General features: G+C 37.8%; 2 protein-coding genes across 2 annotated transcripts; both read right to left on the reverse strand.

The window, feature by feature from the left end:
* Positions 1–1,206: 1,206 nt before the first annotated feature.
* On the reverse strand, positions 1,207–8,116 carry ppp1r14aa (protein phosphatase 1, regulatory (inhibitor) subunit 14Aa). The gene is made up of 4 exons (XM_052094695.1): positions 7,837–8,116; positions 3,100–3,174; positions 2,338–2,370; positions 1,207–1,770 (listed from the first exon to the last, which is right to left on the reverse strand). The coding sequence occupies exons 1-4, from the start codon at positions 8,047–8,049 to the stop codon at positions 1,606–1,608; spliced, it is 486 nt and encodes a 161-aa protein (XP_051950655.1). The 5' UTR covers positions 8,050–8,116; the 3' UTR covers positions 1,207–1,605.
* Positions 8,117–8,296: 180 nt separating this feature from the next.
* Positions 8,297–17,939, reverse strand: LOC127621013 (delta-like protein B). The gene is made up of 7 exons (XM_052094426.1): positions 17,773–17,939; positions 17,413–17,652; positions 16,953–17,019; positions 16,557–16,814; positions 15,686–16,047; positions 14,470–14,686; positions 8,297–10,921 (listed from the first exon to the last, which is right to left on the reverse strand). Exons 1-7 carry the CDS (start codon positions 17,821–17,823, stop codon positions 10,254–10,256), a joined length of 1,863 nt encoding a protein of 620 aa, XP_051950386.1. The 5' UTR covers positions 17,824–17,939; the 3' UTR covers positions 8,297–10,253.
* Between the last annotated feature and the right edge of the window lie 6,808 nt (positions 17,940–24,747).

The following is a 24,747-nucleotide window of genomic DNA, read 5'->3' on the forward strand; positions in this document are numbered from 1 at the left end:
ATGTCATCTGATGGCCTCAGAGAACTGACCTGATTGAAATGCAGATATAATACTATTTTGTCACAGAAGGTGGAGTTTTGGCTATTCAGGGCAAGACAGTCATACTTTGAGTCAGGGAACAATGCAGTAAAACTTCTGGCTAGATATATAAAACAGAAAGAGTCTTTTTCTATCATTCCCTCAGTGATATCTGCTGGTGGTGAAATATTTACCTCTACCATTGATATTAATAATGTTTTTAAAGAATAGTTCCATGTCTTTGTCTACTGATGAAGATATTAAGAAACTTTGTGAAACCATTAGAACTTCCTAAACTGATGACTGAGCATAAGAATTCTCTTGATTCTGAGATAACCTTGGAGGAGCTTGGCGAGGTAAATAAAGCCTTGCCTACAGGCAAGGCTCCGAGGCCAGATGGCTTTGCCGCTGAGTTTTTTTGATCTTATGCTGCAGTGTTTGCTCCTCTTTTGCTAGAAGTTTATTTGGAATCATTAAAGAATGGAAAATATCCTCCAACCATGATGCAAGCCTGGATCTAAATGTGTCTAACTGATTAAGTAAATGTATGACATCTCTTATACATATAGATCAGGTGGGGTTTATTCGGGGCCATAGCTCTTCTGAATCAATATCATGTGGTCAGTGGCGAATGATCAGGCTCCGGTCACTGCCATCTCACATTTCCAAAATCTTTTTAAGATTTTGGAAATGAATGGGTTCAGGAATACTTTTATTGGTTGGATTAAGTTACTTTATATACTAATACTTGTACTTATAGATTTGTAGATTCATTTCAGATTATTTTACTCTGGATAGGGGCACCCGGCAGGCTTGCCCTCCTTCCCCATTATTGTTCTGTCTTGCCCTGGAACCATTAGCAGCCGTGATAAGAAAGGAGGTTGATTTTCCAGGGGTGGTGGTGGGAGGTGTGGCACATACACTTATGCTTTATGTAGATTATAGTTTATTACGGCCAGTTTTCTCTGCAATGCTTTTGTGTTGCTTCGCCCTCTGGTGGACGCTACGTTATAACACACCCGTGTTGTATACTACCATTCTCCTGCCGTTAAATTAAAACAGATGTTCAAAATAACTGTTCTTTTTTTGTTGTTGTTAAACTTTAATTTCATAAAACATTATTAAACGTATTAATATTTCCATATATAGGCTATTAAACAACTGCTCAGTCTTGGTATTTTTCTGACGTGCCTTTTATTGTGTCTTAATAAATTATTGTGAAGTTGCACAGAATGAAGACTCAATAAAAACCAATATGACCAGATTAACTTTAAATAGTGAGAATAGCAGTTTGTAAGTTTTCAATTAATCAAACTTCAGTAAGCACCCAAGAGTGTTGCAACCATGTTCATGTTAAGACAACTTCCCTATACAAGCATATAGCCTATTTACTAACAAACATTGATGATAATAATTTCACAAATAAACACTGTTAATGTATGTACCACTAATATGAGTTTGTAAACAAACACCTCACAGTTACAGACTTTCTAAACTAGTTGCGTTTGCTGTACGTGTTTCCAGAGTCTGTGTATTAGGGAGCTGTCCAGTGGCCACAATATTCCAAACCACAGCACTGGAATACAATCACAGAGTCTGATGTGTTCGATGTTGATGGTGGTCTCTGTGATGATGGATGTTGCTATGATGATGAGGGTAACCATGGAGACAGGGATGCTCAATTCCCTCATTCTGCAACTCTTCCTGTTTGTGGAGACCATGCAGCTTCTGCAACAGCTCTGCAATGAATGCCTGAACACAGAGAGAGAGAGAGAGAGAGAGAGAGAGAGGAGAGAGTTAGTTCTGTGTTTATGCTTATGTGTGTCAGTGCTTTGCTCTGCTGATTCTCCATGATGTGTAAGCACTTCAACACTAGCTTACCCAGCAACACACACACACACACACACACACACACACACACACACACACCAAGTATGTGCATATATACATGCACAAGCACACTAACCAAAGGGCTGAGAGTGAGTGAACACTGTTAAAAAGCCCTAATGAAAGAATGTCTTTGTACTAATAGAGAGCAAAAGGGACATTGGGAGACAGAGAAAAAGAGAGTGAAAGAACAAATGACCATTGTGAAAATATATAGAAATGAGTGTCAGCCACGGCAATGTCCCTCGGAGAGAGAGAGAGAGGGAAAGGAGGATGAAGTGTGCAAAGTAACAAAGAATGAGAAAAGAGAAAGGAGCATAGAGGGGTACTGAGGATGAGTAGACAGAAAGAGTAAAACAGCGCAAGAAAAACATTAGTACAAAGAATATACAGAAGACAGGAAAGAGAGAGAGAGAGAGAGAGAGAAAGTACCTTAGTGCAGCTGGTGCAGGTTTGCAGAATCACCTGTGAAACAATTAAAATTAATTAATTTTGATCATTCTTGATTGTTAATTTAAACTTATCAATGTTGTGACACTTAAGAGTCAGTTAAAACAATGATCCAAATGCAATAACTTCCCAAAGTGTAAACTAAAGTTGTGTGCGTTTTGTACAAACAAAGGGAGATATTAATTTCAGTATATTGTTAGCAGTGCATTTTAGATTTAGGTGAATCAACAGTGCAAGACATTTAATATCACCTTCAGTCAGGTATATGTATTAAGACAAAAATGTAATACAGAACAACTGAAAACAAACTAAAATAAACAATTCATGATGGCAAAAGCGCTTTTTATTTTTCCTGTTGTACTGGTGAATAAGTATTTGTGAATAAACCTTCATTTTTAACACTACCTATATGATTTACTAATGCATGGTATCTTGAAAATTATTAATTTGCATAAAACAAACTGAGAAGGGTGTCATTAGGTTTACATTATTTGACTAGATGATCTGTCATATATAAAATAAATTATATTATTTAAATACAGCACTGAAATGTCAATAACTTTGCTGAATCATTGGTTTCCATCAACTTTCACATCAACAAGCCTTTTCCAACAAGCTTCACAATAGTGAATATGACTTCAATTGCTCTGTCATCTGCTCTGAACTCATAATTAGGATATTTCTGACTCCACTTGAAGGTCACATTAGCATAGGATGTGGTGTAACAGGAGAGGATTATGGGACCTGTAGTTTTTGTGCTCGCTCTTCATCATTCGGGAGATCCAACAAATCATCTATGTTCACCTCCTCTGGCATGTCCTGCAACATAAACACAAACCCCCCACACAAATAATTTGACTTTAAAGCTAAAATACTTACGTATGCAATGTTTACAAAAAATATTAAGGAAACTAATAATATGCCACTGCAACTCTGACATTATGGATAACTATATAGAGTAGGGCCGGGTATTGATACAGATTTCTCAGTTCAATCTGATTCTGATTCACAAGCTCTCGATTCGATTTTATTCTGATTTCAATTCGATTCTATATCGATTCATATGGGTACATTTCTGATACAATATCCATTTTGCTTACATATAAAATAAATTCTCTCTCAACTAATGCTCTTAATTATAAAGAAACCTTGTAGGCAACCCTTCTAGGTAATTTTTTCATTAGTTTTTCAGCAAATTGGTCACATTTTAGATTTTTATAGATGTTTATATATATATATTTTAGATTTTTAGATTTAGCCTTTTAATTTTAATTTTTACTTGCATAATTTGTACTGTTTACATGAATTTACACTGATATGTAGAACACGCGCTTCAACGTACTGCCTCTAAGACTAGAGGCATCAGCCATTGTGCACATATAATGAAAGAAGATGTGTATGGTTTCGCATCCATGTGCGATAGTTTTTAATCAACAACTGACTGTAAAGAACAGAAAGGGTATTAAAAGAGACATTATTCAATGACATGTGGATCCATAAATCTCGTCTTTGGACACACAGAACGAGTTAAACCAAACTTTTACCCTCAACATGCAGTGCTAATAACTTCTCCACTATACTACTCAATCATTGGTGAGTGAAATCTGAACATTTACTAGCCATTTGCAAATCAAAGACATTTTTAGTCACACATGCTAGTGATTTACTTGCATTGTAGAGGGTTGCCACAGAGTAAAAGATCGATCTTGGGATTTAAGAACTGATATCAAGATTGTTCAAATGAAGATCGCAATGCATCAGAAAATCTGCATTAACATAGAGTCTAGTGTAAAACATAATTATCACTGCACAGAAGAGACCTCATATGTTCAATTTCATGACACAATTATCATTTGTATCTCAAATGTAAATATCAACTTTTCTGTAGTATTGCACTGATTTGTTTTTTTTTTTTTCAATAGTCCATAATCTCAGTGGGGAAACTTTCTCCTACAAAAAATCCCAAAAAGCTAGAGGAAATTGAGATAACAGATCACATAACATAACTCCCGAGAGACATCACTATTCTCTCTTTCTGTGGGACAGCTTTATAAAACTGCACACTCTCACTACACACACAGTTTATGTATCAACATCCTGCTTGTTGCGGTTGCTGACTGGTTCTCATGTGGTGCCCATGTAAGGTAGCGGCATAAACAAGTGGTCCCCCTCTCTAATTGAGGGACAGAAAGCAATACCTCCAGAGGTCTGGTCCTCTTCGCCTTTTATGGGCAGTCAACTTGGATCACTTCACAACTAACAGCTTTCTCTCAGAGATATGCACTTCACATCATCCATCACACTCTTCCACCAACAAAGACTGTAGGCTTTACTTTTGTTTATTAGGAGATTAATACACACTCAAAGAACAATTTCTCCCACCCCATGTAAAGATACAGAGGCAGATATTAGCACCAGATATTTTGAACGTATATGTTACAAGAGGCCAATACAGAAATGTGTTATAAACATTGTATAATATAATTCAACAGAAAAATAGCACCAGCAGATACAAATTAACTCAAACTGAAAATATTCCAATGTAGAAGCAGCCTTGCATTTAGAGTGGTGCAACTCATTTCTCATTATTTCAAGTGAATGAGAATTGAATTCTTATTGTCCAGAAATGTATTCTGTCTACAGTCACTTTGTAGAACCAAAATGGCTATACAGTCAGAAGGATCTATGGCTGCATATTATGGACTTTAGAACAAACCAAGCTTATTTCTGTAAACAACTGTACTATGGCATTAAAGGAATATTCCAGGTTCAATTCAAGTTAAGCTCAATCGACCGCATGATTATGTGGCATAGTGCTGATTACCAAAAAGAATATTTTCGACTTGTCCCTCCTTTTCTTCGAGGTTACAGTGAGGCACTTTCAATAGAAGTGAATGTAAATTTTTGGAGAGTTTAAATACAGAAATTTGAAACTTAGAACTTTATAAAAGCACTTATATTAATTATTCTGTTAAAACATGTGTATTATTTGAGCTGGCGTTTTAGGGTTTGTTGGCAACATTGTATAATTGGCTATAAATTTACAAAGAAAAGGTTACCAAGTGATTTTATTACACTAAATTCAAGTTAATGTGTGCAATTTTTATGTCTTGTGGCTATACTTTTGAAACTCTTGAGTATTTTATTATTTACGGATTGGCCCCATTCACTTCCATTGTAAGTGTCTCACTGTAACCCAGAATTTTTTTCTTTCTGATTAAAATTTTTTATTGATTCATATGGACAACAAAGAAAAGCAAAACAAATATACACAGAATCAACATTTAACTCCCACTATTACCACTCTCCTCACAATCCCCAACCCGACCCTCAACAACATTCCTGTGGTCACACATGATTATAGACACATACAAAAAAAATATATAATACTCACACAGATTTTAAAAAAAAATTCCCGAGAGCCCTCCAAAAATGCTAAATAGCTGCCCCATTTCCCATCAAACGAATCCCAGATCCCCAGCCTTCTACATGACACCTCCTCGAAAGCCACCACCCACCATTCTTGAAATGAGGGCGCTCCAGCTGACTTCCATCCCAATTTTTTAAAGAAAAGGAGGGGCAAGTCAAAATGCATTTTTGTGGTAATCAATATTGTGCTACAAATACTGTCAGTTGAGCTTAGCTTTTGTTTTCAGCACATCTCCAAGTGCTGTGTGTATCAATTGTTGAATTCTGATGCAGTTCTGTGGTCAGCTCTTTGGAGAAGGAACTGATGCTTATTTCAGCAATCATAAACCTTTCAAAATAACGTTTGAACCAGACTTCACTTTAACATCTTTTTCCAGTAAACACTCAATCTGGGTTCATGCAAATTTACTTGTATTATATAGAGCCTGATTTGTTAAAACTTTCACAATCGCATTTGGTCGCATTTTGGATTCTCCAAAAGTACCATGTAGGTGGGTCACACTAGCCTTAAATAGAATTTTTTTTCTCAGATCAGTTTTTGTCTCTTAGCCCTTGGTTGAGTTCTGGAGTCAACGGTTTACCAGACAAATCAGTGTTATAAGCATTGAGAGGTCACATTATTGAAACACATGATAATTATGATGGGAAAAAATATTTTACACAAAACTGGATTTGTGAAAAATGTCAGAGATTGGTTTGACTGGATTGGTTTACTTTTCCTACATTTGCCATCTGAACTCACAAAACAATTGGACTGGATTTGATTTGATGAGTTCAGGCTGTGTGACAAATAAGTAACGCTTGTGGTGTTCCAGGTCATTTTTTACCCACCATAGTAAATTAATGGGAAAGACTAAAAACACAGAGCAATTATAATACTATAGCCTATAACACTGATTTCTCAGGTAAAACTGTTGACTCAAGAACTCAAAAAAGGTTTAAATGACAAAAACTGATCTGTGAATAATTCACAAATCAGGATGGTCTATTTAAGCCAAGTGTGAAACATCTAGGTGCTCATTTTGTAGAATTATAAGATGCTTATTGGTTTCATGGCTTAGAAAATGATTATTTCAAAATGCCAATATGCATGAAGCCATCAAACTGAGTAAATTCAATTTGTTAAAGTTTTCACAAATCCAGATTTGTATGTAACTAGTGTTTTTCCATCATAATTATCATGTGCTTGACGAATGTGTCCTTTCAAAGCATATAACACAGATTTTTCAGGAAAACGGTTGAATCCAGAACTCAAAAAATGGTTAAGAGACAAAAACTGATCTGTGAAAACATTTACAAATCATGAAGGTCAATTTGAGCCTGATGACAATCTAGGTGCTAATTTTTTAGAATTATAAACAGATTTCTCTGATGGCTCTATCCACTGACACAGCCTATTTACTATTATTACACAAGGCAATGTGGGTAGAGCAATCAAACGCGACCAAATGCGATTGTGAAAGTTTTAACAAATCAGGCTCTATATAATACAAGTGAATTTGCATGAACCCAGATTGAGTGTAGCCATTAAAAGTGAAGAGTACTTATTTTTCACCTTCCGACTCATGGACTTAAAAAGGGTTGACAGGAAATCAAACTGCTGTGAAAATAATTCACAAATCAGAAACTGGTCAAGATGAGAGTGGTTTCAGTCTTAGGTGTTAAACTTTTGGAGCTATTTGCATTAGAAAATGAAGAGTCGTAAAATGTAGACGACCGATTGCAGGGCTGAGGATGATGTCATCTGAATTCACAAATCATTAAGAATCACATGCAACATTATTTACATGTCTACGACAGCGAATAGCGAGTTTATAGCCAATCGAAGTCTGAATTTCAAACGGCAAACTTAATTTACCGCGGTTTGAACCAGCATGTCTTTCCACATTACTTTGTTTGAACACACCACTGACATGACGGTCGTGCATTTCTTTTATAAGTGTTGCATCACACTTCATTCGTTTTTTATATAAAATGTTATTCAGACAACCTGTAGCCTTAAGCGTTTAGTCAACAACACACCTGTGCGGACGCGCCTGTGGGGAGACTCACCTTTCCCTCGAACAGCTTGTCAAGCGCCTCGTCGATCCATTTCTCTACATCCAGCCTTTTCTGAAGCTCCTTACGGTTGTATTTTACCGTAACGCGCGCTTGTCTCTTTTGCAGATTCAGCCCGTGCTCTCTAGCGGTGCCTAGCCCCGAGGAATGAGAATGAGGTATCTCCTCTAAACCTGGGGAATGACCGGTATGTGTTTGCTCTGCCATCTTTCATGTGCCTGCGCTTGTCTGAGAATGAGCGTGTGCTGGAGCGCGCGGACGGAAGAAGCTGAACGCTGAGTTGAGTGCGCTCGACACTGGTGGATTCAATAATAACTGAGTCAGCACTAAATATAAGATATGTTTATTTAGGGGGGTGGACACATGACAAAAAAAAAAATCTAAATCTGTAAAGGAGAATGAGGTGTTTCTTATATAATTTACTTAAGACTTTCGTTACAGTAACAAACCCATATACAAAATAAATTAACATAAATTCTTTACAAAGACAAGACGATGATTGAAAGCAAAAGTACAAAAATGCAAAATAGAAACGTAGGCATACATTAATGGGAAACATCTGGCAGAAGAAATAAACATTAATTAGACATAAACTCCTTTGAAAAATCTGTTTTCATGTAATTTAACCTAACCAATGACACAAATTTCCTCGTATCAGTCGAGGAAGAATATACACTGCTTAAAAGGCAATACAAAACTTGAGGAAAACCTTCACATTTGGTCTTAAGAACATAGTTTTATCATATTCATGACTGTGTTCTGCTTGCTTCCCTTCTACACACACACGCACACACATACATGTGTGTTGCATATGCCTACCCCCCCAACCCCCTGGAAACTACAGCCCTGTGTGTGTGTGTGTGTGTGTGTGTGTGTGTGTGTGTGTGTGTGTGTGTGTGTGCTATTATTATTATTATTATTATTATTTAAACAGATTTAGCAGATAAAGCTGCGTGAAAACATTCTGACAAACAGAATTGCAGTAAAAAAAAGAATTAAGGTGTTATTATTATCCTTTTGAGAGTGAGTTTTTGTCAGTTGTATACAGTAAACTGAGGCCACAGTTTGACTGGAGAGCATTTAACCTTGTCATGCTCTCTTGTTTTTCTCTCTTAGAGGTATTTCCTTACTTAGTTCTCTTAGAGGTATTTTAATTCCTTTATCTTTGTATAAAGATATCAGTTCTCTGTTTACAGAGTTCTGTAACCTAAGTCTTTTTCAGCTTTAAAGGAATGTTCCTGGTTCAATACAAGTTTAGCTCAATCCAAAGCATTTGTGGCATAATATTGATTACCACAAAAATTTACCTTGAAACACACCTTTTTTCTATAAATAAAAATAAAAATAAAGCAAAAATCAGGTTACAGTGACACACTTGCAATGAAGTTGAATGTGGACAATCCATAAACATTAAAATACTGACTCCAAAAGTATTGCCACATGACATTAACAATAAGCATGTCAACATGATTTTAGTGTGATCAAATCACTTACTAAACTTTTCTGTGTAAAGTTATAGCCAATTTTACAAATTCATTGCCATGACAATCTAAATGGTAAATGGTCTGCACTTATATAGCACCTTTTTTAACCTTAGCGGTTACCAATGCGCTTTATACTGTGTCCCATTCACCCATTCGCACACACACTCACACACCAATGATGGCAGAGCTGCCATGCAAGGCGCTAGCCTGCCATTGGGAGCAACTTGGGGTTCAGTGTCTTGCCCAAGGACAATTCGGCATGTGGAGTCATGTGAGCCGGGAATTGAACTGCCAACCCTGCGATTAGTGGTCGACCCACTCTACCACCGGAGCCACAGCCACCCCATATTTTTTATAAAAATTATAAGTTTCACATCTCTGCATTTAAACTCTCCAAAAATTGGCCCCATTCACTTCCATTGTAAGTACCTCACTGTAACCTTGATGTTTTTAATTTTTTGTAAATAAAAAGAGGGACGAGTCAAAATAATTTTTGTGGTAATCAACATTGTGCCACAATTGTGCTTAACTTGTATCGGACCAGGAATATTCCTTTAAGGGCTCTGTGTCTGTCTTCATATGGAAACAGATACACAGAGCCAAGCACACAGAGGTGTGCTTGTTGGTTTTGTTTGTTTCTTTATTTTTTGGTTTACAGAGTTTTCCACCTACACAGATGGCAAAGGTCCAATCCCTTTGTTGTTAATACATCATTCATTCATTTGTTTACTTATGCATTCATTCATCATTCAAGATTAAGACAAAAGCAAGTGCTAAATCCAAATTCTCATCGCTGCATGTGAGTGTATGTGCATAAACATATTTGTGTTTTTCTGTGTATAACTTATGCATACAGTATGCATACAGTAGTATGTATATGCATGAGTGTGTTTATAGCCATTTACACACATTTTTGTCTGTGTTGTCTCATCTAAGCCCTCCTCCAGCGCTCCACAGGAAGTCCTGCCCAGCAGGCAGTGTGTTAGAGCCAGCCATTGAGAGACTGAGTCTGCCCTCAGTGTTGCAGGGTTTCACCTGACTCACAGAGTGACTGAAGTCTCCGTCATAGGGATAGAGCTGCCTGTCTAAATTATTCACCTCCAAATCATTAAACACAGAATCGCACAGCTGCTGTCTGCGCAGCCTATGCCTCCTCTTCCTGATCACAACCAGTGCCACACACATTCCCAAAAACACAGCCAACAAACCTAACACACATGAGACTGCCACTGCTGAAGGTGAGGTTTGCCCAGATAGGGGAGCCATCAGCTCCAAACCTGCCTGCACAGGGAACTCGCAGGTCAGACCCATGAACCCAGGCACACACTGACAGACTGGCCCTGTGAAGTGTGTGAAGCATGTTCCTCCATGTAAACATGGGGTTGTGAGACAAGCGTCTGCCTGGAGGCTGCAGTTTTTTCCAGTGAAGCCCATTGTACAAGTGCAGGTGTAGTCATTAATGCCATCAATGCAGGTTCCAGCATTTTGGCACATATAGGGAGCACAGTCATCGATATTTGTTTCACATCGTGGGCCAGTGAAACCAGGGCGACAACGACACAGAGCGCTAGCACCCAGATCCACACACTCACCGCCTTCAACAAGAGAGAAACCGGAGATTAGATATGACTAGGTGTAGAAGAGAGGAGCATTACACTGCATACTGAGCATATGTACACTGGAAAAAAGGGAAAGCAGCTCTATTGACAATGCTAAACCAGAACACTTGAGATAAACTTAATACATTTATGTTTGACATGAGAACATAATTATATTGCATAAAGTCCAAGTGATATTCAATAAGGTCATCAAAAAATAATATGATCACATTGTTGAATGTTGCATTTTTGAAATGCTTAAATGGATTCAGACATCTAACGGATGGTGGTCAATCATCGTGATTTTTACTGCTTGCTCAATTAACTTGCAACACAATTCTTAAGCATTTGGTCTTAACTTTGGTCTGTTCACTTAATCCAATTGTTTTAGTTATTCTGTGAATAATATTTGTTGCATCAATGGATTGCTGAAGCTGGGCAGGGGATTTCCAGTTCCCAGTATGCTCTGCATGGGACTGGATTGCGGGAGCACATTTTAAAATTAAGTGTTATTTTAATTTATTCTATGCAAAATAAATGCAAGTAGGAGACTTGTTAGTGTTAAACACTAACAAGTCTCCTACTTGCATTTATTAGTTTATGTTATGTTGGGATTTAGAGGAGTTTATGTTTAATGAGTTTTCCATTGTGGAGAAGAGTGGGGCTAATGGTTAGGTTGACGTTGGGTATGTTACTATTGAAAAATCAGTGTGAATTGCTTATCTCATGAAGAAAATACTGAGGGGTCATCATTATGATGAATGATTTGTAAACTCTCAACTGCACCATACTTGTTATACAGTACACTTTTAACGTACAGTACATTTTTAACCCTATCTGCTCCAGGGGGATTGTCCCTGTAATAAGTGCACTGTAAGTCGCTTTGGATAAAAGCGTCTGCCAAATGCATAAATGTAAATGTAAATGTAATGTACAGTCAGCTGGTCATTAACAGGAAATACACCCCTTCAGGATCAGAGGTTGGTAGTAACGTGTTACATTTACTCCGATACGTTTACTTGAGTAACATTTTGGGGACAAATGTACTTTTAGAGAAGGTTTAAAAGTGGGTACTTTTTTACTCTCACTCAAGTAAATTTCAAATGATTTTTTTTTACTTTTACTTCTTTACAATGTGTGGCGTTACTGTCGTTACATTACTGGGTTTAATTTTAAGTAATATATCATTTATTGAGAGATTATTGAATGGGACTTTTACGAGAGCGGAAGTTCACACAGCTGCATGATGAGACGCTCCTACTTGAGTGATGAGACACTCAAGTAATCAGTGAAGCAGCATCAATCTCTTCAAAGTGAAACACTTTCTTCACTCCACACAGTGAAAAAAACAATAGTTCTTCATGCAATGCCTTCATTTAACACCAAGACAAGCTGATAATTCAAGATTAAAATCACAGCTCCAATTTAAGGCAGCACGCTGAGGTAAATTTTGTCTCTAATTCTAACGCTGGCTTTTCTGTTTAATGAGATGGTCATTTTCAGGGTGATTCTGTAACTGGGCTCTTATGACATCAGTTTTTAAGTGTACATTTTTAAATCAGTGCAGCAATACAATATATCAGTGTGCTTTGTCCTGCATGTCATGAGCAGTATTTATGCATTTACCCCTTGCAGGGATACTGGAAACTATCACGGCTACTTTAGGCGGATTAACTGTATAAATCCATGTAAACATCCAAGTTAAGTGTAAATTACTGCCATTCGCGTGATCAACAACTGGAGCGCGAACAGACAGCATTTCCACGTGTGCACAGCGAGGTGCACAGGGCACACGTGCGTGAGATGAGAGTGGCTGTATCCGCAATCGTTCACTCATTCACTATTTCCTAAATAGTGAATGGCAGTTAGTGCACTATATCTCAGCAGTAAGTGAACGAAATGAGTGAATTCAGACAAGAGTGTCAGAGCTCTAGGACTGGTGCAGAAAAGTAACATTTGAAATTTTAAAATACTCATATTAAATTATATTATTTAATAAGAATATTTGTTATTCTTATTAAATAATATATTAATACAATAAATATATATACTATAATATATACTGTGTGTTAATATAAAAGTAAACACATTTGATCAAATAAAGATTTTAAAATGTATCCGTATGTTTTGTCTCTCTATATGTTATTATGTTATTTTAATCCAGTAATGATTTGTCAAAAATAGTTTATTACATTCAGAATGAAATAAAACATTGCAGGAGTGAAGGAAGCAGTAAACTCCCAGCTTGTACGTTTTCCCCCATAGTGGAATGTGGGAAATTAACTATTGTTGAGTTGATATCAAATGTATACTGGAAATTAGAGTGCATTTTGGGTAAGAATGAGTGAACAAAAGTAGGGAACGAGTGGGTCACTGGGTCAGAATTCAGACTGTCTGGGTTCTGGGTCAGAATTCAGACATTCCAACAAAATAGCAAAAACTAGAAATAGTGGATAGGGGCGGTTTCAGACAAGGTTCAAGAGTGTTCCACGATCGGGGTTGGTGCCCTAGGTAAGACTCCAGTAGTTAAATCAGTATCTTCAGAAGCAATGTGATAGGTGTGGACGAGAAACAGATCAATTTCACATTCTTCTTCTTGTGTTTTTGGTGATTCACATTCTTCTCTGCATATTGCCCCCTGCTGTCTAGCAAAAAATGACAAATATTGATCTGTTTCTCACCCACACCTATCATATCACTTCTGAAGACATGGGTTAAACCACTGGAGTTTTATGTATTACTTTTATACTGCCTTTATTTGCTTTTTGGAGCATCAAAATTTTGGCCTACAGAGCTAAAATATTCTTTGTTCTGCAGAAGAAAGGAAGTCATACACATCTGGGATGGCATTAGGGTGAGTAAAGGATTTTGGGGTAAACTATCTCTTTAAATTGATAGCTCAGCCATTATATAATATTCTGTCATCATTTCTCTACCCTCATGTTGTTCCAAACCAGTGTGAGGCTTTGTTTTATGTGGAACACAAAATATGTTAGACAGAATGTTAGGGACTGACAGTCTCGCTCACCATTCACTTTCAATATATATATATATATAAACATTCACTGAAAGTAAATTGTGACTCATTCTATCTAATATCTCCTTATTGTGTTGCATGGCAGAAAGAAAGTCATATGGGTTTGGAACAACATGATGGTGATTGATGACAGAATTGCCATTATTAATAATAATAATAATTATGTTAAATGTGTATTATGTAATGGAATATAGGGGAGTAAACGTCTATTATGTCATTTGTGAAAGTAATGAGTTACTCACTACTTGAGTACTCTTTTAATTGGATACTTTCTTACTCAAGTAATTATTTATGTTAGTACTTTTACTTCTACTTGAGTAATTATGTTTTTGAAGTAATTGTACTTTTTCTTGAATACAGTTTTTGGCTACTCTATACCACCTCTGTTCAGGATGATACAAGACCCCTCCGCTTCATCTGATTGCCCTTTCTAGGTTTATTTTCTGATAATGACTGCCTGACTGTACATTATGTCTTACTCATTGTTGTTTCATTCAGTCTATCTCACCATTAGCACATGGTTTGTGGCTGCAGCGGTCCAGTCTCTTCTCACAGTTGGATCCAGTAAAGGTTGGGGGGCAGCGGCAAACATAGCCACCAGTGAATTTTTCCTCACATGTCCCTCCGTTAAAGCATGGGTCATCCGCACAAGTCATCGCAATGATCTCGCAGTTCTTCCCATAGAATCCCTGAGGACATGTACAGGAGTAATCATTTTCCAAATCCTGCAGTGAAAGACAGAAACATATATATTAATAAAGTATAAACACTAAAGTTGTTGAGGTCCTAAAAACTTTAATTCCACAATCCTTTAATTCCCAAGGCCTGGGATTTTGTATTAAAATTTTTTTTAGGCTGGGCAATGAGGACCCAGTAGGGAGGACCTTATTGCCCCCCAATGGAGCAATGTTCCAATTGTTCCCCCTGAAGAAAGCTCTGATCCAAAGTGCATACAAAGCAAAGCACATATCAGATCATATTTAATTAACATAAATTACAAGGTGAGTTTTTTTCTGAGTTTAAGCTTAGTTTGATTTTTTGTAGAATTGTATGTTAATGACTTGACATTTAGTTAAACATTGATGTATACTGTATATGGGTATAAAGACTTAACATTCTCTTGTGTATTAAAGGAATATTTCAAGTTCATTACATGTTAAGCTGAATCTACAGCATCTGCAGCATAACTCTCCATGTTCCTTTCTTTTGTATAAACCCCCCGAAAAACTTAAACATAAACGTTAAAATACTCTCTGTTTCAAAAGTAAAGCCACAAGACAAACAGTGTGTGTAAATACTTACTAACCTTTTCTGTGTAAAGTTATAGTCAGTTTTGCAACTTTGTTGCTATGAACAAACTATGTCAACAAATCCTAAAACCATGATTTAAACAACTTTACAGCTCAACTAATACATTAGTTTTAACAGAAGAATGAATGTAAATGTTTTTATGAAATTATAAGCTTCACATTTCTTTAAACCCTCCAAAAATTGGCCTCGTTCACTTCCATTGTAAGTGCCTCACTGTAACTTAAATTTTGTATTTTATTTTTTAAAGAATAGGAGGGAAATACCGTCGATTGAGCTCCCTTTAACTGCTGCATTATAAGTATTCTGAATTAAAATATGTATGTGAACGCACCTTAAATGCAGGCATGATACTGATGATAGTGTGATGATAGACATATTGTATATTTAAGAAATCTCATCATGGTTAGACTTACGTTGCAACTGCCGCCATTCTTGCAGGGGTTACAGTCACACTCGTTGATCTCCAGTTCACAGTTTGTGCCACCATATCCTGGCCGGCAGGTGCAGGTGTAGCTGCCCTGTCCAGTGTTGGTGCAGGTAGCGCCATTAGCACATGGTTTATGGTTAGTGCAATAGTTGAGATCCTGGTTACAGAAGAGGCCACCCCAACCCTCCTTACATACACACTGCCACGGTTGCGAGCAGGTCCCATGCAGGCAGCCAGGGTAATGTACACACTCACTGCAGGATGACCCTTGCCATCCCAGACGACACTTACACTCACCGGGTGACTCACAGTAACCATGTCGCTCACTGCAGTCAGAAGAGCAGATGGCTGTGGGAGGAGAGAGAGAGGGGAGGGGAGGGGGGGGTTACACACACACCACACACACCACGCCTCCCGGAGAGGGCAGATGAATGGGTTTGTTAAGAGTTGGGGCAAGCAGCTGGTGAGCTGACAGAGGTAATGCAATCTTTTGTATGTAAGCTGTGGACAAGCATGCACACACACACACACACACACACACACACACACACACATAGAACGGCTCTCTAGCATGTTTCTGTTGAGTTTCTTTGTTCAGCTGAACAAAAGAAGAGCAGAAGCTCTGGAGGAGCTGCTCAGCCTCCATCAGACACACACACAAAGATATGAAGTGCAGATAAGGGGGATGTATTGTAGCTGCTCAGGTTTAAACACACACACCCCAACATTCACTCATAAATACAGAGTGATCAGGAAGGGGGTGGACCAGTCATCTGACCAGACATGGTATCCCAAAGGACTGAAAAGATCTCTGACCAACTGACAAACACAAAGATATACAAACAGGTGTTACTCACGGTCAGAGCAGTAGTCTCCCTGCCATCCTTGCAGACATTCCCGGTTCCCATTCTCATCACAAGTGTAGTGTCCCAGCGTGTCGTCACGGGGACGGCAGTAATCTGAACATGCCTCTCCGAAGTAGAAGTCATCGCAGAAAACGTGATAAGAGTAACGCAGCTCACTCTGCTCGCCAAAATGAACATCCTGCGACCAGTCTTCCCCAATCGACAAGCGTCTTCGTGTTGCTAAACGACTAATTAGGTTGTTTTGATTCTCTGTAGTCGAAAATTATGGACAAATTTATGTTTAATTAGTGGTGAATAAATACATTTCTGAAAATAAAAGCTATTTAGTAATGTATCAGATTTGCTTTCTGTAAAGCTGCTATAACAGCTGAAAACAGGCCGTCCCACCTGTGTAGTCATGATGCTCTTTGGGAGACTCTGCAGTCCATGCCTCAATAATAAGAGAGAATGTCCCCTGAAGAGAACAAGACGTGTTAGTACAAATCTATTATAAACTTTGGTCAAAAAATCTTTGCTTATTTCAGATGATGAAACTGAAAAGCTAATCGTTAACTAAACATTCTCTGTGGTCTATTTTAATGAACTGATACTTTTTAAATGATTGTTTATCCTCGTTTGTACAGTTGAGTGGTAGATTACACTAGTACCATATCTTTGACTGAGGGCACCCAGATAAATAGGCTGCAAAATACAAATTCTGTAGGCCCATCTATCATACAATATATAGGCTATACACCATGAATGACAGATTAAAAATAACGTCAACTTGCATTCTGTAGCTTTTTTTTAGCGCAAGAACGAGTTCGGTCTGAACATCTATAATGTTACAAATGTCACCAAACTTTACCGGCCACTTGAAGTGGAAAGGCACTCGGATGGCTGCGCTGTTGGATATAGAGTTCTGGTCCGCCCGGAGGACACTGGTTTGACCCGTACCGAAAGTGCACGGTGGTTCGGCAGAGATGACGTCCTCTGAATGTTTGAGACAAATCCTGAAAAAGATGTTGCAGTCTCGCGTTCTCCTGACGAAGTGGAGTGTTGTACTAAACGAGTGAACTTTCAATTCAAATACACCCGATGAGGCCACCTGTCCACGAACAGAGAAATCATAGGTCAGTCCTCTACTGATACAAATAAACAAGGACACTACAAACTCATATTAAAGATAAATGAACAGATAGAATAAATGTAAGCTTTGATATCTTACCAACTGTAAAAACGACAGAGCCAGCATGCAGTACAAAGACAGATGCGCCATCTCGTTCAATGTCAAATTAATCCAAAAGTTTATAACACCCGGGACTCTTCATCCGTTAGGCTACTTCCAAAGCTTTACAAAGTGTTTGGAGTTCAAGGAAAAAAACCTTATGTCTTCGTTCGAAATCCTTGGCACATCCATGAAAGTCCACCGTGTCCTGCTTTCCCCTCCGTTCTGCAGCGCGCTGCAGTTTGTCTTCATTGAATGTCTTGATGAATGGGCACCGTTATATACCCCGCATGACGTCAGAAAGGACATATGGCGTAATATTGCCTGAAAATGTTCCCCCTGGCAATCCCTGGTTTAAAAAAAACTATTTTATAATAATGATTCATATTTAAAATAATTAATTAATACATAATAATACAATAATAATATTTAATTATTTTTATTCATGTTCTTTAAAATATTATGCTTTGGTACTCTGTCATTTATTTATTTGTTTACACAATCTATATTTCTAAAGTTCCATTGTAAGATAAATAATCTTATTGGTTTTGACATAGCCTTTTAAAAACTTTTTGTTTCTGATTTTACACACACACACACACGCGCGCGCACACACACACACTTTTATTGGGTGGTCACAGTGGCGCGTGCGGGCAGGGGGAGGCCATAAGTTTTAATTTGCAATGTTCTTTGTGTCTGCGCGGAAAAAAGTGTGTGTGTGTGTGTGTGTGTGTGTGTGTGTCTTTTGTTGTGCAGTGCATGCAGAGACGCGCAGACCTCTCTGGAGGATGGGTGGGGAAATATCATGATTGTGTGGGTCAACGCCAACAGCTGTATGTTAACAGACGGCACATGGTCACTTATTGTCCGCCTCAAACCGCCCAGACTCACCCAACCGACATCTGTTGCAATGGACAAAATTCTTACAGTCATTCCACTTGCATTAGTTATAACGTAGCCTATTTATATAATGTAGCCATGGGTAGTTAATATTTTGTAGATTATTGCTAGATTGATATGGAATGAAGAAAAACCTGATAGATAGAGAACATCCTAAACGTTATGCTTATGTTCTTCAATTTTCATATAAACTGAGTGGACTATTTTTCTTCTGCATTCAAGGGTAGAGCTGAAGTTCGGACGCTCGTGTGTGTTTGTGGTCAGTCGCGCACGAGCATGCTGTTGTTATGGTAATGAGTGGCGCGTGCCTCGGAACTCTTTCATTAAGTCATAACCACAATTCATCTCTATTAATGTAGGCCTATTTTAAAATACCTCATAAATAATTGCTCAAAGACCACAGATATTGTTCATAAATATACAGTGTGTAAGTAAACAGTCAGTTAAGAACTCAGAACCAGAGGCACTTAACTAGTGTTGCATTCGCCCCTCTTTAGCACTTTTAGATGTATTGGCAAATATTTAATGCCAGTGTGTAACCTTCTTGTCTTCTGTGGGAGAGAATTGCGAATGAGTCAGGTGAGAAGAACAAAAAGCAAGACTGATAGGAGTTTGAGATCACTAACATTACAAAGATTGATTAGGATATTTTACACTAGATGCAGTTATGGTAGCCGGCACCCATGCAATATACAAGCATAATATCTGTGGATCCGTGAGCTTGTAGGACTTCAGGAGATGCACAGGTCATCAAAGTTCGTCTGCAGAACAAAGGTTTTTAATATAAAGGAAAATTAGAGAATATCTTTGGTGATAGAGGTTAAAGGAATAGAAAAAAGCTGTCATCATTTACTCACTGTCATGTTGTTTCAAACCTATGTGACTCTTTTTTCCATGGAACACAAAAGGAGATGTGGAGATGTTAGGCAGAGTGTTCATTTCACTTACTTTTCACTTTTATTGTCAAGGCAAAATGATGAATGGTGACTGGGACAAACATTCTGTTTAACATTTCCTTTTGTTCCACAGAACAACATGTGGATGATTAAGGTCCCTTCAAAGATAGTCTTTTGATAAATGGTCCAGTCTGCCAATCTGCCCCATAGTCACCACACAGTTTACTACCTGCTGTCAGTCACTATAGATAAAACATACAATATCTGAGAAAAGTTAGATACAGTGGCAAGAAAAAGTATATGAACCCTTTGGAATTAGTTGGACTTCTGCATTACTGCATTACTGCCATAAAATGTGATATCATCTTAATTAAAGTCACAAGTATAGACAAACACAATGTGCTTAAGCTAACAACACACAAACAATTATAATCTTTCATGTCTCTATTTAACACATCCCATTAAACATTCACAAGTGAACCCATGGATTTAATATCTGGTCGATCCTTCTTTGGCAGGATTAACCTCAACCAAGCTTTTCCGGTAGCTGCGGATTAGACCTGCACAACACTCAGAAGGAATTTTGGACCATTCTTCCTTACAGAACTGCTTCAGCTCAGCCATATTTTTATGATGTCTGAGAGGTCATTCCACAGCATCTCTATTGGATTAAGGTCTGGGCTCTGACTGGGCTACTCCAAAAGGTGGATTTCTTTTTTTCTTTCATTCTGTAGTTGATTTACTTCATTTAATTCAAGTTAATTGTCTTGCTGCATCACCCAAATTCTACTGAGGTTTAGCTGGCACACAGCCACCCTGACACTATCCTGTCACCATTGGGATGATGTTTTTCATGTCTTTTTACACCATACATAGTGCTGTGTGTTTTCTCAAACAATTCAACCATAGTTTCATCAGTCCACAAAACACATACCCAGTAGATTTGTTTAGTGTCAAGATGGTCTTTGACAAACTTAAGGCACACAGCAATATTTTTATTGGAAAGCAGCACCTTCCTTCGTAGTGTCTTGCCACGGACACCTAACATGTTTAATGTTTTCTGTATAGTAGACTAATGAACAGGGATGTTAACCAGTTCCAATGATTCGTTCAAGTCTTTAGCTGTCACTCTAGGGTTCTTTTTTAACTCATTGAGCATTCTGCAGTGTGCCCTTTGAGTTATCTTGGCTGGACGGCCACTTCTAGGGAGAGTAGCCACAGTACTAAATTGTGGTCAAATGAATATGTAAAATCTTCTACATAACTTTGTAACCCTTTTCAGCTTTATGCAAAACAACAATTCTTGATCATAGGTCTTCTGAGATCTTGTTTTTGTGAGGTACTGTATGGTCCACAGTGGATGCTTCTTGTGAATAGCAAACTCAAAATGAGTACTTTTTGTAAGTCAAAGTAGCTCTGATCCACACCTCCAATCTCGTTTCATTAATTGGATGCCAGGTTTGCCAACTCCTGACACTAATTTGCTTTTGTTGTCATCATTAGCCTGGATATATAAGAACAATATAAAGAATGTTTTATGTGGCAAATGGAATTATTTTGGATGAACCGGTTCAACATGTTCATAAGTATTCGTATATGATTTTGGTGCCACATCCTGCTGCTTCTGTTTTCTCACAAAATGCTTGTTTCATTAAATTAATGTGTCAAAACCCACAAATACAACAAACATAATATGTACTGCTATATCAAGCATTCATTAAAACTATTGGTAAATCAGGAGTCACGTGATGACATGCGAGGATCAGATGTGTGAACGGCAAGCTCTACGCACTTTGCTTGTTAGAACACTTTTAATGATATAAACCGGTGATGTTGAGATGTTGAACATGTCGGCAATGCTGACAAAGGTAATTGCTGACTTGGAGGATCTTGCTGTAATACGTCGATTGTTCACCGCCATGGAGGCGAAATTTACTGATGTGGTTACAAGAGTGGGAGAGGTCGAGAAACAGAACAATTATCTGGAGTCATCAGAGAGGGAATTATCTGCTAATCCGCTAGCAATCAAGGTGGATTTGGAGTGTGTCTGGGAGAAGTTGGAGGACATGGAGAACCATAGCTGGCGGAATAACGTCTGTATCGTGGGAGTCCCAGAAGGAGTGGAGGTACTGGATTTGGTGGATTCCTGGATGGGCTCGTTTTGAATCTGCTCGACATAGCAGACCATAAATTGGAAATCGAGCGAGCTCACATGGTTCCCGTTCTGCGATCCATGGAGGGAGACAGGCCCCGATCAATTCTGGCCAAATGTTTAGATCATCCAATAAAGAACTTGTGTTGCACAAGGCAAGGAGTAAAGGTAGGCTTTCTTGGAAGAACTACAGCATTTTCTTTTTCCCAGACTTTGTGAATTCGACAAGAGAGAAACGTGATCAATTCAAGGAATGCAAGAAACATTTACATCAATGGAAGGTTGCTTTTGCACTGATATTTCTGGCCAAATTGAGAATAGATGCTAAGAATGGCCGTAAAACATTCACATGTCCACAGCAAACGATGTCCTTCATAAAGTCAATGAAGTGAGTAAGTCATTTTGTGGTACTCACGTTGCAGCCGAGTGGACCAGCTCACTGAACATTCGCTTGACTGTTTGGGGAAACTGAGTGCTTTTTTTTGTGCTGGTTCCACCTAGCGGCTGGAGTTTGTTTTGTGGAGTAACACACCTTCAGGACAGTTTTGTGGATTAATCTACATGCTCTTAGTGTTTATTGTGCCTTTTGGCTGGAGTTTGTTTTATATGTTGTCTTTTGCCTTGTAATTCTGTCTCTTTTTATAGAATCACCAGACTTGAGTAATCCGACAACAAAGTTGTCGCAACGGCTCTTGTAGGCGCACATGGACTGTTTGAATTTGGAGGGGTGGATGGCAGTAAATGCACACATTTGTCTTTTTTCTGTTTGTTTGGTTTTGGAGGAAGTTCAGGTTCTAATGGTTGCACTAATGTTGGAATATGGTCTTTATAATTTTGTTTTTGACACACAATCTATTTTTAAAATGCTCAACTGTCTCTCTCCACATGAAATGTGAATCGGTTGAGGCACCCAATAAAAGGCACTCTCGCTGTCCTTTTCTGCATACCCCGGCGCCGTTTTGTGGTCTGTTCTGCATTACACAGCAACATCGTTTCTATTGGACCCCCTCTAGATTGTATAGGCTTGGTCTTAAAGACACACCCACCTGCTGGTGATGCAAATCAGAAGATGGAGACACAACCCATGTTTTTGGTGGTGTCTTAACCAAGAATTTTGGTGTCATTTTAAATGTGTGTGATTATTATTATTATTATTATTTGTTTATATATATTTCTTTTTCTTTTGTCTGTAACTCAAGTTGTGACCACAGGGATATTTGTTGACAGTCAGGGTGGGATTGGGAGGGTGGAAAGGGAATAATGGGCATTATAGATTCTATGAATATATGTTTTTCTTTTCTTTTTCAAATGTGTGAATCAGTATAAAGTGTTAATTAGAAAAATATTGGCAAATCTATCATTCACTTTGATTACAAAGAGAATGAACCGAGAATCCACAATGTTTTCAAACTGGTTGTCAGCTCTATCTACTGAATTGTACCCACTGTTGGGCAAAAAATTAAACATGTATTAAATGCATCCAAAAATACCATACAATTTCTTTAGAATTAGGGTGATGGAATTGATAAAAAATGGTTGGAACACAGAAAATATATGTAGAGAAAATATATAAATGTATTAAAGCACAATGGAGACTGTTTGACCGTTCTGATTTAACATAGTACTCATTTTTCTATTAAAAAAGTTATTTAATATAAGAAATTAGGTTACACCAATGGAAGAATTTTTTTTCATCAACCTCTGATTAATTTCAAAGTGCAAATGTTAACAAATTTTAAAATGTTAAATGTTGTTTGGACCGACACCAGTCATTCTCCATTTAGCAATTTAAGATCTAGCTTCTGTTCATATGGTCAAATCAAGTAAATTGTTTTTGTTTCACAATACACATAGTTTCAAAGCAGCTTCACAGAAGGATGTTGCACCAAAACATATATGAATACTTCTGAACATGTTCAACAGATTAATCCAAAATAATTCCTTGCTACATAAAACCAATTAAGCAATCATACTTATTCCAATTTTAAGAATAACGTATGTGCTTATCTCAGTATCTGATTAAGATAATTAATTTTCTTTATCTGTGTCTTCATTTAATTATTGAATGTGTTTGTTTGTTTGTGTGTCTGTGTGGTGCAGATGGGCAATGATTGATTTCTGTCTTGTAACGTGTGTTGGGGGATGGTGGTCCCTTGGGATGGGACACACTCATGGCAGGAGCATGGGAACTCCAGAACACCGCTTACTCCACACACATACATCCATATTTATGACCCTACATCCAGATACCTCAAATCTCCATGAAAACATGTGCAGGCAAACAGGCCTGCAAAAGGGGACATATGCATTATTTGTTAACCCATTCAATACTTCACAACCTAACTTCTTTATTTAAGAAATTCCTCACCTTCTCTGAAAGAAATGTAATCTGTAGCACATCTACATGTAACTACACATCAATGTAGGTTCATACAGTTATAACCAGGGGCGGACTGGAACTAAAAAGTGGCCCTGGACTTTCTGGCCCAGAGCAGCCCACAAAACCCTGCCCACAACACACCACACCGGCTCAATGATTAGATTTTAATGCTTAATTTATCATTTTTGTGTTGAATTATTTTTTTTTTCGAATGACTGCTAGTCATGACAATCAACCGCACAGTGCAGACATCATATCTTTAAAACATAAAACCGATGTAAATGTGATGAGTGGATTTTTTTAGAGAAAGCATTTAAAAAAGCCCTTTATAGCTCAAGCAAATATCATGTCTGAAAACGTTTTCCCCAACATTTCCCAATGTCTTTTAGGTGCTGTGACAAGTCTGCATTTCTTCAAAGTTTTTAAAGATGTTAATCACCTTTCAACTTTTTCTAGAAGTGCAAATAAACTATTGTCTTAGTTAATATGAGGTTGTGCAAAACAAAAAGTATAATATATATATATATATATATACTGTATATATATGTATAAAAATGTACTGTATAGCTATACAAGATCATACTGAAGAAAGTGTCACACAGCAGGACATTGATGACACTGTTTAAAATATGTCAATTACTTGCACA

The sequence above is a fragment of the Xyrauchen texanus genome, chromosome 3, assembly GCF_025860055.1.
Source record: "Xyrauchen texanus isolate HMW12.3.18 chromosome 3, RBS_HiC_50CHRs, whole genome shotgun sequence".
In the NCBI taxonomy this organism is placed as follows: domain Eukaryota; kingdom Metazoa; phylum Chordata; class Actinopteri; order Cypriniformes; family Catostomidae; genus Xyrauchen; species Xyrauchen texanus.

Bases quoted from the DNA above. Each gene is read 5' to 3' on its own strand.
- ppp1r14aa (XM_052094695.1), bottom strand. From the start codon at position 8,049: ATGGCAGAGCAAACACATACCGGTCATTCCCCAGGTTTAGAGGAGATA. The intron at 2,371-3,099 runs GTCCCATAATCC...ATTGTTTCACAG, and splicing joins AGCGAGCACAAAAACTACAG to GTGATTCTGCAAACCTGCAC. The intron at 1,771-2,337 runs GTACTTTCTCTC...CTCTGTGTTCAG, and splicing joins CCTGCACCAGCTGCACTAAG to GCATTCATTGCAGAGCTGTT.
- LOC127621013 (XM_052094426.1), bottom strand. From the start codon at position 17,823: ATGGCGCATCTGTCTTTGTACTGCATGCTGGCTCTGTCGTTTTTACAG. The intron at 16,815-16,952 runs GTGGGACGGCCT...TTTCGACTACAG, and splicing joins AGAGCATCATGACTACACAG to AGAATCAAAACAACCTAATT. The intron at 10,922-14,469 runs GTGAGATAGACT...CTCTTGTTGAAG, and splicing joins CCACAAACCATGTGCTAATG to GCGGTGAGTGTGTGGATCTG.